Source organism: Lissotriton helveticus, chromosome 2_1 (genome assembly GCF_964261635.1).
Source record: "Lissotriton helveticus chromosome 2_1, aLisHel1.1, whole genome shotgun sequence".
NCBI lineage: Eukaryota > Metazoa > Chordata > Amphibia > Caudata > Salamandridae > Lissotriton > Lissotriton helveticus.
In genome coordinates, this window is record NC_136059.1 from 995,972,846 (window position 1) to 995,986,025 (window position 13,180).

General features: G+C 40.7%; 1 protein-coding gene across 1 annotated transcript in view; it reads right to left on the minus strand.

The window, feature by feature from the left end:
• Positions 1–13,180, minus strand: part of CEMIP2 (cell migration inducing hyaluronidase 2) — a 360,647-nt gene that overhangs the window by 210,774 nt on the left and 136,693 nt on the right. The window contains exon 6 of the mRNA XM_078675757.1: positions 4,384–4,572. Within this exon, the coding sequence (XP_078531883.1) occupies positions 4,384–4,572 (189 nt within the window). The remainder of the gene's footprint in view (positions 1–4,383; positions 4,573–13,180) is intronic.

The window sequence follows — 13,180 nt, forward strand, 5'->3', positions numbered from 1 at the left end:
AGGGTGGCAGGTTGTCTTTTAGCAAATATACATTTACAGTGGTAACAGGTTGGCTTATTTTCTTTTAGTCTATGGACAGGGGAACTAGGGGGATTGGCTGTCTTTAATAGAAGCTACTGAAGAGAACAGTCCAGAGATCATTTCCGGCATGTAGATACACGTGACTGTGTTTGAAAGAGACCGAGACTGGTTAGCATATGTATACAAAGAGGAATAAAGTATTTGGTTATTTTAAAGAAATCCATAAATGTTAGGAACTCGGGGTAGATATGTTCTGAAAAACATTTAGATAGACTCCGCCAGCTTTTTGCAAATTGCGATTTGACTGTGAAATTGGCTGAGGAGCGCGATAACCTTTATTTTTAGCAAACCTGCCGCAATAAAGAAAAAATAAGACATTGCCTCGCTTTATTTTGTGTGCCTTTCTTGCTTTCCAAGTAGCACTCATGACTTTCCTCTCTGCGCCATCCCTGCTTCATATATACAGGAGAGCTGGCTCTTGTTTTCTGCTCTGAAGCAGTCAATTTCGTTGTCCCCCAGGCCCGGGGATGGGATGAATTACTGGCACAGAGCCACAGTTAAGACTACTTTAGCAGACGGCAGTAGATAGACAGCTTTCCCCACCCCTCCTTCCGCTGCAGCAATTGTATGGTAGAGAGAGCGAGTTTTCAAAGTGCGCCTCTTATATGTAAAGCATATCTCTGTGGCACATATAAGCTGCGCAGATAAAACAAAGAATGAATTGCCTTCGTTTTTCGGTCCATCTTATTCCTGGAAGGGCTTGTCGTTACATTAGATCAGGGGTTTCCAACCTTTTCTTTAATAAGAGCTACTTGTGTTCAGTGAAAATCTTCCTGAGCTACTAATATCATTAGTGATGTAGTTGTTACCACATCAGAAAAGATCACATTAGTGGTCCCCATATGCATGATTACCAGCAGTGATCACCTTCGTGCTTCCAGCGTGTTTGCCAGCAGGAATGTAAAAACTTTTTTTGTCTATGTGGAATGCCTCTAAATGGGTAATGAATACTACAATAGCACCAATGCCCTTAGCACCAAGTTAATAAAATGTGTTTGATTTTTATTGCTCAAATATAAACTTTAAATATATTTTGGAAATTCAACCATTTTCATCAAAACATTCTAAAATACACACATTTCAATTTCAAATAGGTGTGTTTCAATTTTGGCATACATATATTTAATCTAACCAAGCATAAGCTTCTAACTAAAATTCACTGGGCTGCACACAGGAGAGCCACTTAAAGGTAGCTGGTGAGTTGCCGAGCTGCCAATAGCTCACGAACCACTCGTTGGAGAAGCCTGCGTTACATCATGCCCTGTTTCTCCTAATGGGTGTTATGACTCGGTTTCTCACTACACCACACAGAAGTGCACTACAGAGCACGGATGGCTATAGGTTGCAGCTGCCAATGTATAATTAATACATCTTTAACATAAACGCATGGGAGATTTAACACTAGAATGCAACAAGGAACTCTTTGAACTTTTCGGTTAAGAAAATTCTGAAGACGTTTGCAAAAGCATCTAAAGTAATAAACTTTGTTCTTTATACATTTCAAACTTTGAGATCTCCACATTCAGTATATACAAGTTATTTTTAGTTCAAAGGTGTTATAGCCAGTTATTGTTCGATTTATACGTACACATTTATTTAGCGCTTTTATTAAGCACATTATTTCACGTCGCCGAGGTCACAAAAGAGCAATGTATATATGTTAAACTGTCCTCAGTAGTTGGTGGCCAGATCATTTGTCATGTCAGGACTAGTGCTGAGCTGATGGAACCAGCCTACCATTTGCAACATCCAGACAGCGTCCTTTGCAAAGAACAGCACACACTTCCATAGCCATTACATAGTGCTTTTAGTGTGTAGGACCAAACATAGCAAACTACTTTTATTGGGTACGTAAGGTCATACACAATAAAACTAATTACCAAGTAAAAGTGTGCCCTGTCTGTTCTTTGTTGCAAAGAACGCCAAGGGGACACGAGTGAAAGAGAGAGAGAGAGACTGTGTGTGTGTGTGTGTGTGTGTGTGTATGTCTGTATCTGTATGTGTGTATGTATGTGCACATATATTCCCATAGGTATGGAGGTAGACTGGGACCATTCGTACATCTACCTAGGTTTACAATCATAGTTCAAACGAATCTAAAACTAAAGTAATAAATGTAATCAGAATAGTGTTGCAAAAATACCACTGAAACTGTTGCAGTGTGCCGAATATGTCCTTTATTGTGTGGCAACATTTTCTTATCTGTGCCGCAATATAGAAGAGCGTCTTTTTAGAATTAGTTATTTGGGGGCAAGTGAATCCACAACCAGACGGATCAACACCCCACCACCACCACCACCACCGCCTTGAGACCCTCACACGTGAGTAGCTGCACTATACAAGCCCCTGATTGATTGACTGCTTTAGCTTAATCTCTAAAGACAGAGCCACTTCTAGATATGTAGCAAGGGTTGTGTTGTAGAACACATCTGCAACAATTCTCCCTCAAGACCATAAAAGGATAATTTTGGTAACTAAACATTCCAGGGACAGTACAACACGTTCAGTCAATCCACTCCCTAGTACTGTAAAAAGACTGTGTACTTCGAGTTGCCTTTTGTGCAGTATGAGCCACCACATCCACAAGCAGGATGCTTTGAACCAGCCCTATTAGCATGGCATTGACCAGTTTTGATGACACTGCTCCTGTGTCAGACACTAAGCTGCAGCCAGCTACATACACAATAACTAACGCATGACATTTTCCCAAGGATGGTGCGTTCAGTCCACATGGGGCAGCCGAGGGAATTATTTTCTGCCTCAAAATATAAGCTTCTGGCAAATCAAAAATTGATGGTTATGGAAATACAAATCCCCTCAGATTTCAGACCCTTTAACACAAACCAATAATGAAGACAGCACTGCAAACCTTCAAAAGCTCAAATGAAACCAAACAGATAGATAGATAGATAGATAGATAGATAGATAGATAGATAGATAGATAGATAGATAGATAGATAGATAGATAGCATGGGACAACACCGCCCTCGGAGGCCCATCTACCCCCCTCAGACCATGCCAAGAACCTCAGCATCGTACTCGATTCATCACTCGCCATGAACCGACAGGTCAACGCCATCAGCTCCAGCTGCTTCAACACCCTCCGCATCCTCCGAAAGACCTTTAAATGGATCCCCCCCCCGAATCAAGGAAAACAGTAACTCACGCACTCATCACCAGCAAACTCGACTGTGGAAACGCACTTTTCATCGGCCCCAACAAGTCACTACTCCACAAACTGCAAACAATACAGAACACCGCTGCCAGACTCGTCCTCTGCATCCCCCGGCACAAACCCATCAGCCAACACCTGCGGCGACTCCACTGGCTCCTCGTACCTTCAAAATCCTCTCTCACACCTACAAATGCCTGCACCACAACGGGCCCAAATACCTCAACCACAGAATAAACTTTCACGTACCCAAAAGAAACCTGCGGTCATCCAACCTCGCACTGGCTGAAACCCCGCGCATCCACAGAGCCAGATCAAGTGGAAGATCGTTCTCCCACATCGCAGCCAAGACCTGGTACGAGCTACCGGCAGGCATCATGGGCGCCCCCCTCCCTGAACACCTTCAGGAAGACCCTCAGGACATGGCTCTTCGGCTAAACGGAGCGGTGTACCCTCCCCCCTTCAGTGCCTTGAGACCCTCACGGGTGAGTAGCGCGCTTACAATTCCTTAATTGATTGTTGCTTCCCAGGCAGAAAGACGTGTAGAGTCCAGAAATAATACCAAGGATGGCTACATGTATAATTAAAAAATAATTAGATAATAAAGTACTAAATAGAATACATATCACAATTGAACATGTAGAACACAAGCGTGTACCTTTAGCTGCTTCATTTATATGCATATATTTTGGAAGTGCATTAAATATATTTATTATTATTTCACCTACAAAACTATGGATCTCAGACCACACCAGTTTGCATGTCATACTTGTATACAAGCATCACAATCAATGGCCATAATGAATTTGCTTTTTCACCAAAGATGGCCTTTTGTGTTACTTGTGGCATCTACTGGGCACTTTTACACAACAGACACATTTCACAGTCATTTTCTCTTCTGTTTAATGAGATATTTAAATAAATTATTCAGGGTTTGCTTTTACCCTTTGCTAACGTAGATTGTGTAACATTTAGCCCACTTCGTTAGGTCCTATATATAACCTTTAAAGCACATGAAAGCATTGACACTATGCACTTCCCTCATGCTTTGAGGTGGAGAGGACTGTCCCTCTGCTGGTAGATCACGTGTTTCATTTCTACCTTACATTATGAAAGTTACTGCATCCTACCTTGGACTCTGACCTGATGTTTGGTACATGCCGGGCAAGGCAGGAGAGTGAATTCCTCCGCTTGGTACATGGAATAGTCTGTGCTCGCAACAACTATTTGGTCACCAGGTTTCCAGCTGCTCACATCGTCCAACAGATCCAACACAACTCCGCCTGTCGCCTCCATCTGGAAGGCAGATATCGGAACACCTAAATGACAACAAAAAAACAGTTTTCCCCATTGAAGAAACCGCAGTGGCGCTCTCGACAGAATCAATTGCACATAAAGAAGTTAATTTAGAGGTTCATTTGAAAATATATCTGTTTAATATTGAGCTAGTTAGAATTTTAAAGCATACGGTCAACAATTGCAAGGTTCACTTTAATCACTCTAAACATACAATGAATAAATGTCACAAACAAAATCTCTTTGAATGAACTTCTTTCGTATTCTTTAATTTTTATACTTGTACCAATGTAACATATGCCGCCAGTTTATACTTTTGCCAGTTTGGTGATTACATTACGAATAGACTTGCAATAACGTGAGACAGATGCTCAACATTCAACATACCGAAATACACAACTTACAGTGCTTCTCAAACTAAAACGACAAACATGTAATTCATTTTATAGCCATAATATATAAGCTAATTCTGCATGATATAGCCAGCCAGTTTTTTGAGTCACTAAAGCAGACTTATGAAAGAAAGGTTCTGATCAGGAGCACTGTGACAACGTGTTTTTGATGAAAAGGTAGAAGATGCTGTTATGCCTTCAACTCAGGAAACCCTGCATAGGAACTCCTACTGTCGCTGGACTGGTAGGGTTTTTCTTTAGTCCCCTCTACGGCTAACAGCACTGGGAGCAATAATGTGGTACAGAATATACTGATGCCATCTGGGGGTGCTTTCCTCGAGCTCACCGATTCATCAGTCATCCACATAATTAGCTGTGTGACATTGCTCGTTCCAAGGTCCCTCAGAGACCATTTGACCATTTATTGAAATAGTTTACAGCTGAGCTTTTACTTTAGGCATCAGTGTATTTAAGAAAGAAGGCAGGATGTGAAATGTTGAATGCTGAATGTCTTGCTCGTGAGCAAATTTGTATTTGTTTAATTTTAAATTTTAAACCAGCATTTGGCAAAAGTACACAAAATAGTCTGTTTCTCTTTTTCCAACTCTCGTAACTCAAAGATACGACGAGGCCTGGATTATTGGATATAGGCCTTAGATCTCACAAGGCAATACGATAAAGCTAACTTTCCTCTAAGATGTGGGAACTGTCCTACTAAATACCACTTGTCTTAAGAACCATCATATTTAAAACAAATATGTAGAACCAACTGAACTGTAGTATATGGATTTGCTATCTTCAGAATGGAACATTCTGCAGGATGACTGACATACCATCAAAGAAACCATTACAAACATTTAACAGATTCACTTCTGTTTGGCTTGGGAGCGGTTTCGTGATTTAAAAGAGAAGTACTATCAAAATATATAACATTACTCATCTTTTCTCAAGAGTTTAAGTTGGTGAAGGCATTTTTCAGTTGACCAAATAACTGTGACCTATTCAACTGTTCTATAACAAACACACATTTTTATTTTTTAAAATGAAAAAGCAGTACACACTTACAATGAATAATAGTCTACCAAAAGCGGTACTGAGACCGTTTACACAAACAGGAGCACAAACAACAACAATTTGTAGACGGAGCCAACCCACAGCAGGAACGTGAGCTGAAACCCTCGAATCAAGCCAACATTAAACTATACCCCAATACACGGGACAATTGACAATTATAAATAACACCTTTGATAGTAGACCGCTCCATCCTGCAAAAGCCCAAGAAGTTTTTCCATTAACATAGGACCTGTGGGGATTTTTAATTCATCCAGCATTTAACTGAGAAATGTCTAGCAGTGATAATAGCAGCAAAAACACTCTTCTTATATTCCGATGAGTTCTCAGATGAATAACCCAATAAAATAATCCAGCTTTGGTTGCAGAGGGACCTCAATACATTTTTAGATCTCTGTAATAATACCACTCCAATACCAATGCAACTCACTATGTTAGGTACAAATATGGACCAAATCGTCATTGTCTGCCCTGCAGTGAAAGCGCGGAGAGTCCTGTAAACACATTGGAAGATGCAACTCCCTGGAGTATATCATAAATTGTGAATTATTTTATAATGTTGAAAATTAGGATCTGCAGAATTAATCAGGCATTTCCCATTTAGGCTACTATCTCCCTAATCCCCTCTTATACCTCCCTCTCAGATGTACCAAGTGGCCTTTCAATTCAATTAGGAAAATATAAAAAAAATTCTCATCACACTAGAGGGCGAACCGAAAACAATTAAATGCAGCATAGTGAAATAGAATCCAACTTCAGACCCTCTGATTTAGTACATAAAAAAGTAATGGATCTGGAGAAACTGGAAGGTCTTGTCATAGGAATTTCACACGTTTCCTAATGTCCAGCAAAAGAGAGCAGTGTATTGTTGTTAAAAAGCTGGTCTTGACTGGTGAGTAATGATGAACGCCACAATGAGCAGCCAGAATGACTAGATATTGCAGGGAGAGTATTATCCCATAATGGAATATACCAAGAATATTAAAGTGTCTGTACCGCATCCTCCAATTGGAGTCAATGTTCTAAATTACAACAAGAAGGTTTATATTTAAAAAATAAACATGGCAGACCTTGATTATGCCTAAAATCAGGATAGGAATATCAAAGGGACCAGCCAATATAAGAAGTCCCATTTAGTTGAGCCATGGTACCCCCCAAAATGATGCCAGTAATGACATTTATGATTGTGTAGAGGCCATCTTCCTCATCTCAAGCTTAAATGGCACGAAACTGTGTTATTTGTAAACCCCAAAACAAATCTGCACATGGGAAAGCTAATGTTTTGAAATACGTTTTGTGGGAATCTTTAGTAGAATTGCTTGGCGAAAAGAAATCCTGGAGGAAGCATCATTTTAATAATGTTGCATTACCCCGTCAACCTTACTAGGAGCGGATTCCTTTGTGCCTTTGTAAGACAGCCTTGTAATTTGACTTATTGTTTCAATCCTATACAATTTTAAACCCAAGATAAACTGCAGATGCAACAAACCTATCAGAAACAGTTGGTTTCTGGTCTAGTTAGAATCTGGATCTTGCTAGGATTTAAAAGGTACCAGAGATGCAACTAAAAGGCAGAGCTTCCAACCTAACAGAGCCAATGTCGAAAGAAAAATCAGAAGTGAAGATGCCAATATCATTCATATATGCATCAATCCTCCGCTCACTGCCAATGAGACCAATCAGCACAATATCAAGATTTAGTAAGATCACACAAAAATGGCTGCAGGTAAAGGGCAAATAGCTTGGGTGATGAAGAGCTCCCTTGACTAGTGCTCTGAAAAACACCTAATGTCCCAGAGCGTAACCAAACCTATGCTAACTACTTGCACAACAAGATCTTCATAAAGAACATAGATGTGACTCAGGCACTTTGTGCCAAAACATAGCTTAATCAGTGCACACCATATAAAAAGCCACGAGATCGTGATGCACAACTGCCTTCTCAACCTCCAGCATGACCATCCCATTTCCCACCTATCTCAGCAGCCTTGTAAAAAAAACTAGCAATCTCTTTGATAATGCACGTAATAGTGTTCCTGTGCGATATAAAATCATGTAACTCAGTAAAGTTCTTATTAATGTTAGAAAGCCATTTGTAAGACATAAAATATGCAAGGTAGCAAAAGGATGTAATTCTTCTGTGCCCGAGCAGTAAAACCGAAATCCTAACTCTATTTCTCAGCCCGAATATAGCACTTTACTTCACGATGTATTACATTGCGTGCTATTACAACGCGGTTGTTACGACGACTGCGTTGTTAGTACACGATGCATTTACATCGCAAGTCTTTACAACGACTTCAACTTGGGGGTGTGCTGGAATTCAGAATAGTATTATTTACTATTCCTACTCCAGTTTGCGCAACAGTAGGGAAGGTGTTGGAATTCATTTCCAATACCTCAGTGCCCCCTAGTGGAACTCGTTGTAAAGACTTGCGATGTAAATGCATTGAGTACTAACAACGCGGTTGTTGTAGCGACGGTGTTGTGAAGGTATCGTGGTGTAATGATCTCGTTGTAAAGGTTGTTTCCCATCATCCCCTCCCTTTGCACCGGTGTCAATGCCTCTATTGAGCAAAATATGTGATCCATGCCATAAGCATACACCTTATTGAAGCGGGAACTAAGTGATCATTCCATTCAACTGCAAACAAAATTGCTCATCTGGTCCCAATATGAAACCTGTCAGCAGTGAGGTACAAATGGCATCACAACAGAGATTGAGTTTCCAAGGACAGAACCCTTGTTACTGCTGACAAATTAGAGTATGTTACTGATGCCTGCGTGCTTGTACAAGAATGAAGATGATGTACTGGATGTACAAGCTTTCTGTGGCTTTATTCTAGGAGCCCTTTGATCCACTAACTGCTGAAAAGTAAAGCCCTATAAGTGGTGCACCATGACTAGTTATAAGTGGCAGGTGAGAACAAAGGGCAGAGGCAGTAAGTTCTGACTGCTTGAACAACAACAAGAGGGGACTAGGAGGGAATCCTCTAAAGCGAAGGTAGATGCCAGATCGACAAAAATAAATGCAGGGATGAAAGGTGAATGAACATCTGGGAGCAGGAAGAAAATCATGGCAAATAAAGTTTTTATGCACATGGAGGGGTGGCAAAAGGCACAAAGTCAAGGGCTCAACCAGTCTGGTCGCTCATAAACAGCGCAAGCATGCTAACAGTCGGGCAAAAGTAAGGTAATCTGGGATGCATAAATTAGGATGAAAATCCCAAAATCTACATGTTTCTAGCTATTGACGTCCCAAATGGTACCAAGTGTGTGGTCTGTGTATCTCAAAAAAGGCTATCGACCATGCCATGAAAAACGCCATACCATTTCTATTGCCCGTCTCACAACGATAGACTATGCGCACTGCTTTCACGACATGAAAGCGGAGCAATTTCTTGAGCTCTAAGCGGATTTAACCTACAGCTTGCCTTCCCTACATCAGGCACTTACAACAAAATTAGACACCAGGAGCAAAGATGCAAATAACATGGGCTAAAGTGTTGCAAGAATAGGTGAATGAAGTGAAAACCAAATCTAAAGCACTGGAAGGAATGAGCCATTCTCTAGCAGATGGGCTAATAATTTGAACTCCTCCTTCAAAGGTAAGAAATGGAAAGCATTATGGGATGACATTACATTTAACGCTCAGAAAAAGTAAGTACCATTCAGACTAATGTATATCACAAGCCAGTCAAACTGAGGTGATACTATTCTAAAGCATGTACACATTGCCAGATATGTTGCAAAGGTAGGTGAAGATTTTATGCACAAAAGTTGGTGAACTTGGAAGTATCAGAATTCCTATAAGTGGTAATTATTGTTATTAACAGCATACTCTGCAAACTGTTATGATTGACCAGTATGCCTTGTGCTGAGCTTGAGGGACCCAACACTGACATATATGCACACTCAGACTGTATTTTCTTTGACACCCAACTGTGGCAACCAAGCACACTGATGTCTTGCCATTTAACAGACAGAATCATATCCTTAGGGATTTATTTACAGAAGTTCACCATCTTATTACCAACAAATGTGGCTTTTTACAGTGATTAACAATTCGCTTTCAAATATATCGCACAATGACATGCACAAATACCATACCCAACCTGGCTACGTACATTGAACCAGTCCAACAAATAAAAAACACAATGGAAAGATGGAAGGAAACTGGAACCTAATGCAACTCAAAAAGGAGTTGAGAAGTGCAGGAGCTCAACTTCCCTATTTAATTACCTTCTCCTGCACTTTTTTGTTTTCCTTATCTTTTTGAGGATGAGTTGAAGGTAGAACAGGGATAATATCAGACTTACAAGAGAAGGGGTTCGATTATTAAGGAAATAACTACTCGTCCTTTGCCATATTTGCACGGAGGATGAGGAGATATAAAACACGAATCACAGTCCACAAAACTGCAGCCTTTAAATCATTGCTCTGACCTCCTAGCCACGAATGAGATCAGTCTCCATTGTAAAACAAATTTGCTGCTATAGTCTACTTATGGTAATATACTAACATTTGGAAAAGAATGTGGGATCAACAATAGGATTAGGTTTTATCAAACCCCGAATAACTGTTGAGGTGCAATTAAAGTTCTTTTGGCTTGCAAGATAATTAAGAGTAGCAATTTGGAATGTTGAGGCAGGAGCTTTCACTAGTGTTTTGTCCTTGTGAATCGGGTAGCAAAATTAAGCAGTTCATAGATGCTTTGGCCAAAGCCAGCCCACAAAGCGGATCTAATGGGCAGGATTTTCACTGGCCAAAGACCCAAGGGGTCATGAGATGTTTTGAAGTAGCAACCTGAAAAATTAGAAAAAGAGTTGTACTAGTGTTTTGTCCATGTGCCCAACATAGTACAATAAAACACTTATCAGCTGCTTATGGCCTTGTCTGGCCCTGCTCTGGGCATGTGTTTTACTAACAGCAGGCGCTGAAAACTGTTCCATCAAAGGGATTGCCATTGAAGTAGGAAACGAGTCCATATGTGCTTCTAAGAGCTGACTCTCTGGGAGGTAAAGCAGTTGTAAGTAGCCAGAGCTCTGTGAGCTCCTGCCTGGACAGCATATGTAAATACAGACTGCTCCAAGAAAGCCATAGGCTGCCTTTTATTCTGTGCGATTTTCTGGCACCTGGATACAGACATAAATAGTGGAGGTTCTAAAAAGTGAAGGCATGAGAAGTGCTGGGTGCAATAAACTGCCTAAGGCGCAATATGTGTCTTTGAACTAAATATACTGCACATGCATATTGTGCACAGTAAATTATTTTCTTTCTTATACGGGGATTTATATGGTCAAATTCAATTTTATATTTCCAAAGAAATCCAATGCAATATTGTGTGTTCTGATGTTAAAAGACGCATTATTGGAGTCTGAAGTTTATCCATTTACATTCTGAAACATAAATGCGATAGGTTCCTTCTTGGATATTTGGCATGGCATCACAGCCATGGCCCGTCCTTAGTTTTCCAGACTTCCTCAGTGACTAAACAGACTAGGTTAAATCCTGAAGAGATATTTAGAAGGATATACAGCGAGGAGACAAATGGAAAACTACCAGCAACAATTATCCCTCATGTCCTAACAATATTTTGACCACATCGTTGCATATGCTAAGTTGCTTTATCTGTCCACATACAGCAGAGAAAAGAAAGGGATAAAACCTTTATTTAAAGTAGGGCAACTAAGAATAGATGTGAAAATCAAAGAGCAAGCTTCAAACAATTTCTATCATTTGCGTTGCAAAGGTTAAATTGTATTATAGTATTTGTATAGTGCTTACTACGCGCTAGGACATTACAAAGACACCGTGTACAAAGTCAAGATGCATGGGATCAATCATACTGCACTACCTGTAAAAGAGCTTAGCTCATCACTATCAGCAGTTAAACCAACCCCTAAGATGTTCCCATGTACAACACCATCCTGAGCGAAATGACCGTGGATCCTTCTTATGATTCTGCATAAAAACCACCTTGACATATCCCTCTCAAATGTTTTGTCCTGACACTATCTACTTTCTCAACTTTAACCTGTTTGCTGCTTCGAACGTTCAGCGCCAGTGCTGAACGTTCGAAGAAACGGGTGCGGCCGCGTCGGCCGTTGGACGTGCGCAGCACCAGGGAGGGAGCTCGCGTGACGGCCGACGGCAGCAGCGAAGGGGTTAATACCCATATTAGCCATCCAATGCATACTCTAAAATCCATGGGCTAGCCTTGGAAAATAAGAGTTAAGAAGAGAAGGTTCAAGTCTGTTTATAAAGATGGTGAACAAGAAGGGGGCCAAGCCGCACCCCTGTCTTACACCCCTCTTCACTTGAAAAGATGGTGTGCATTCCCACCTGGGGCATAACAGGCCCTAGCACTAGCGTTCTCATACAGTTGATTCAAAAGGTGAATAGTTTATGGTCAGCTCCCACTGAGCTCATAATGTGCCATATTTGGTATGACTGGCACGGGGCGAACGCACTGCTAAGTTCAATGAAGCCCAGGAAGAAAAAGACCTTCTTGGCCTTGAGGTATTTGCCGCTCTAAATGTAAACACTGTTCCAAAGTGCCCAGATGCTTTCTAAAGCCAAACTGCAAGTCTGAAATAAAAAGGTGACCCTCATGTATCCAGTTTCTCAAAGAGCATGCTGCCCAAATCTTTACCAGAGCAGGTCAAAAGGGAGATTGGGCAGCTCCGAAAATAGGGATAACTGTTGAGTTAGTCCAGATTGAAGGGAAAACTCCCTTACAGGCTGCTATCAGGACGCAAGTAATTAGCAGGGCCCATAATGTAGAATTATCTTTAAACAAATCTATGGGCACCCATCAGGTCCAGCAACTTTACCTGCTCAACTTTTATTTGGTGTCAAATTAATTTCATTGTCGGACAAATGTAATTTGCACCTTGTTGATACTTAATTTTCATAGGGTTCTGAGTTAGTTTTCACAGGTTTGTTCTTCGAGAATATGTTACCATAGTGAGACTTTAGAATTTAGTTGCATCATTGTGCATAAGTAGGTATCTTGGTGTTTCTGGGGAGCTGGTTTAGTGAAAATGTTTTGTCTGGTGATGTATTGAGGTAATTCTAGGACCCATTGTTTTAGAGGTAATTAGATCTACAACTTACAACAATGTTGGAAATATCAAATCTTTTGCACACTTTGAAGGTTGATGGA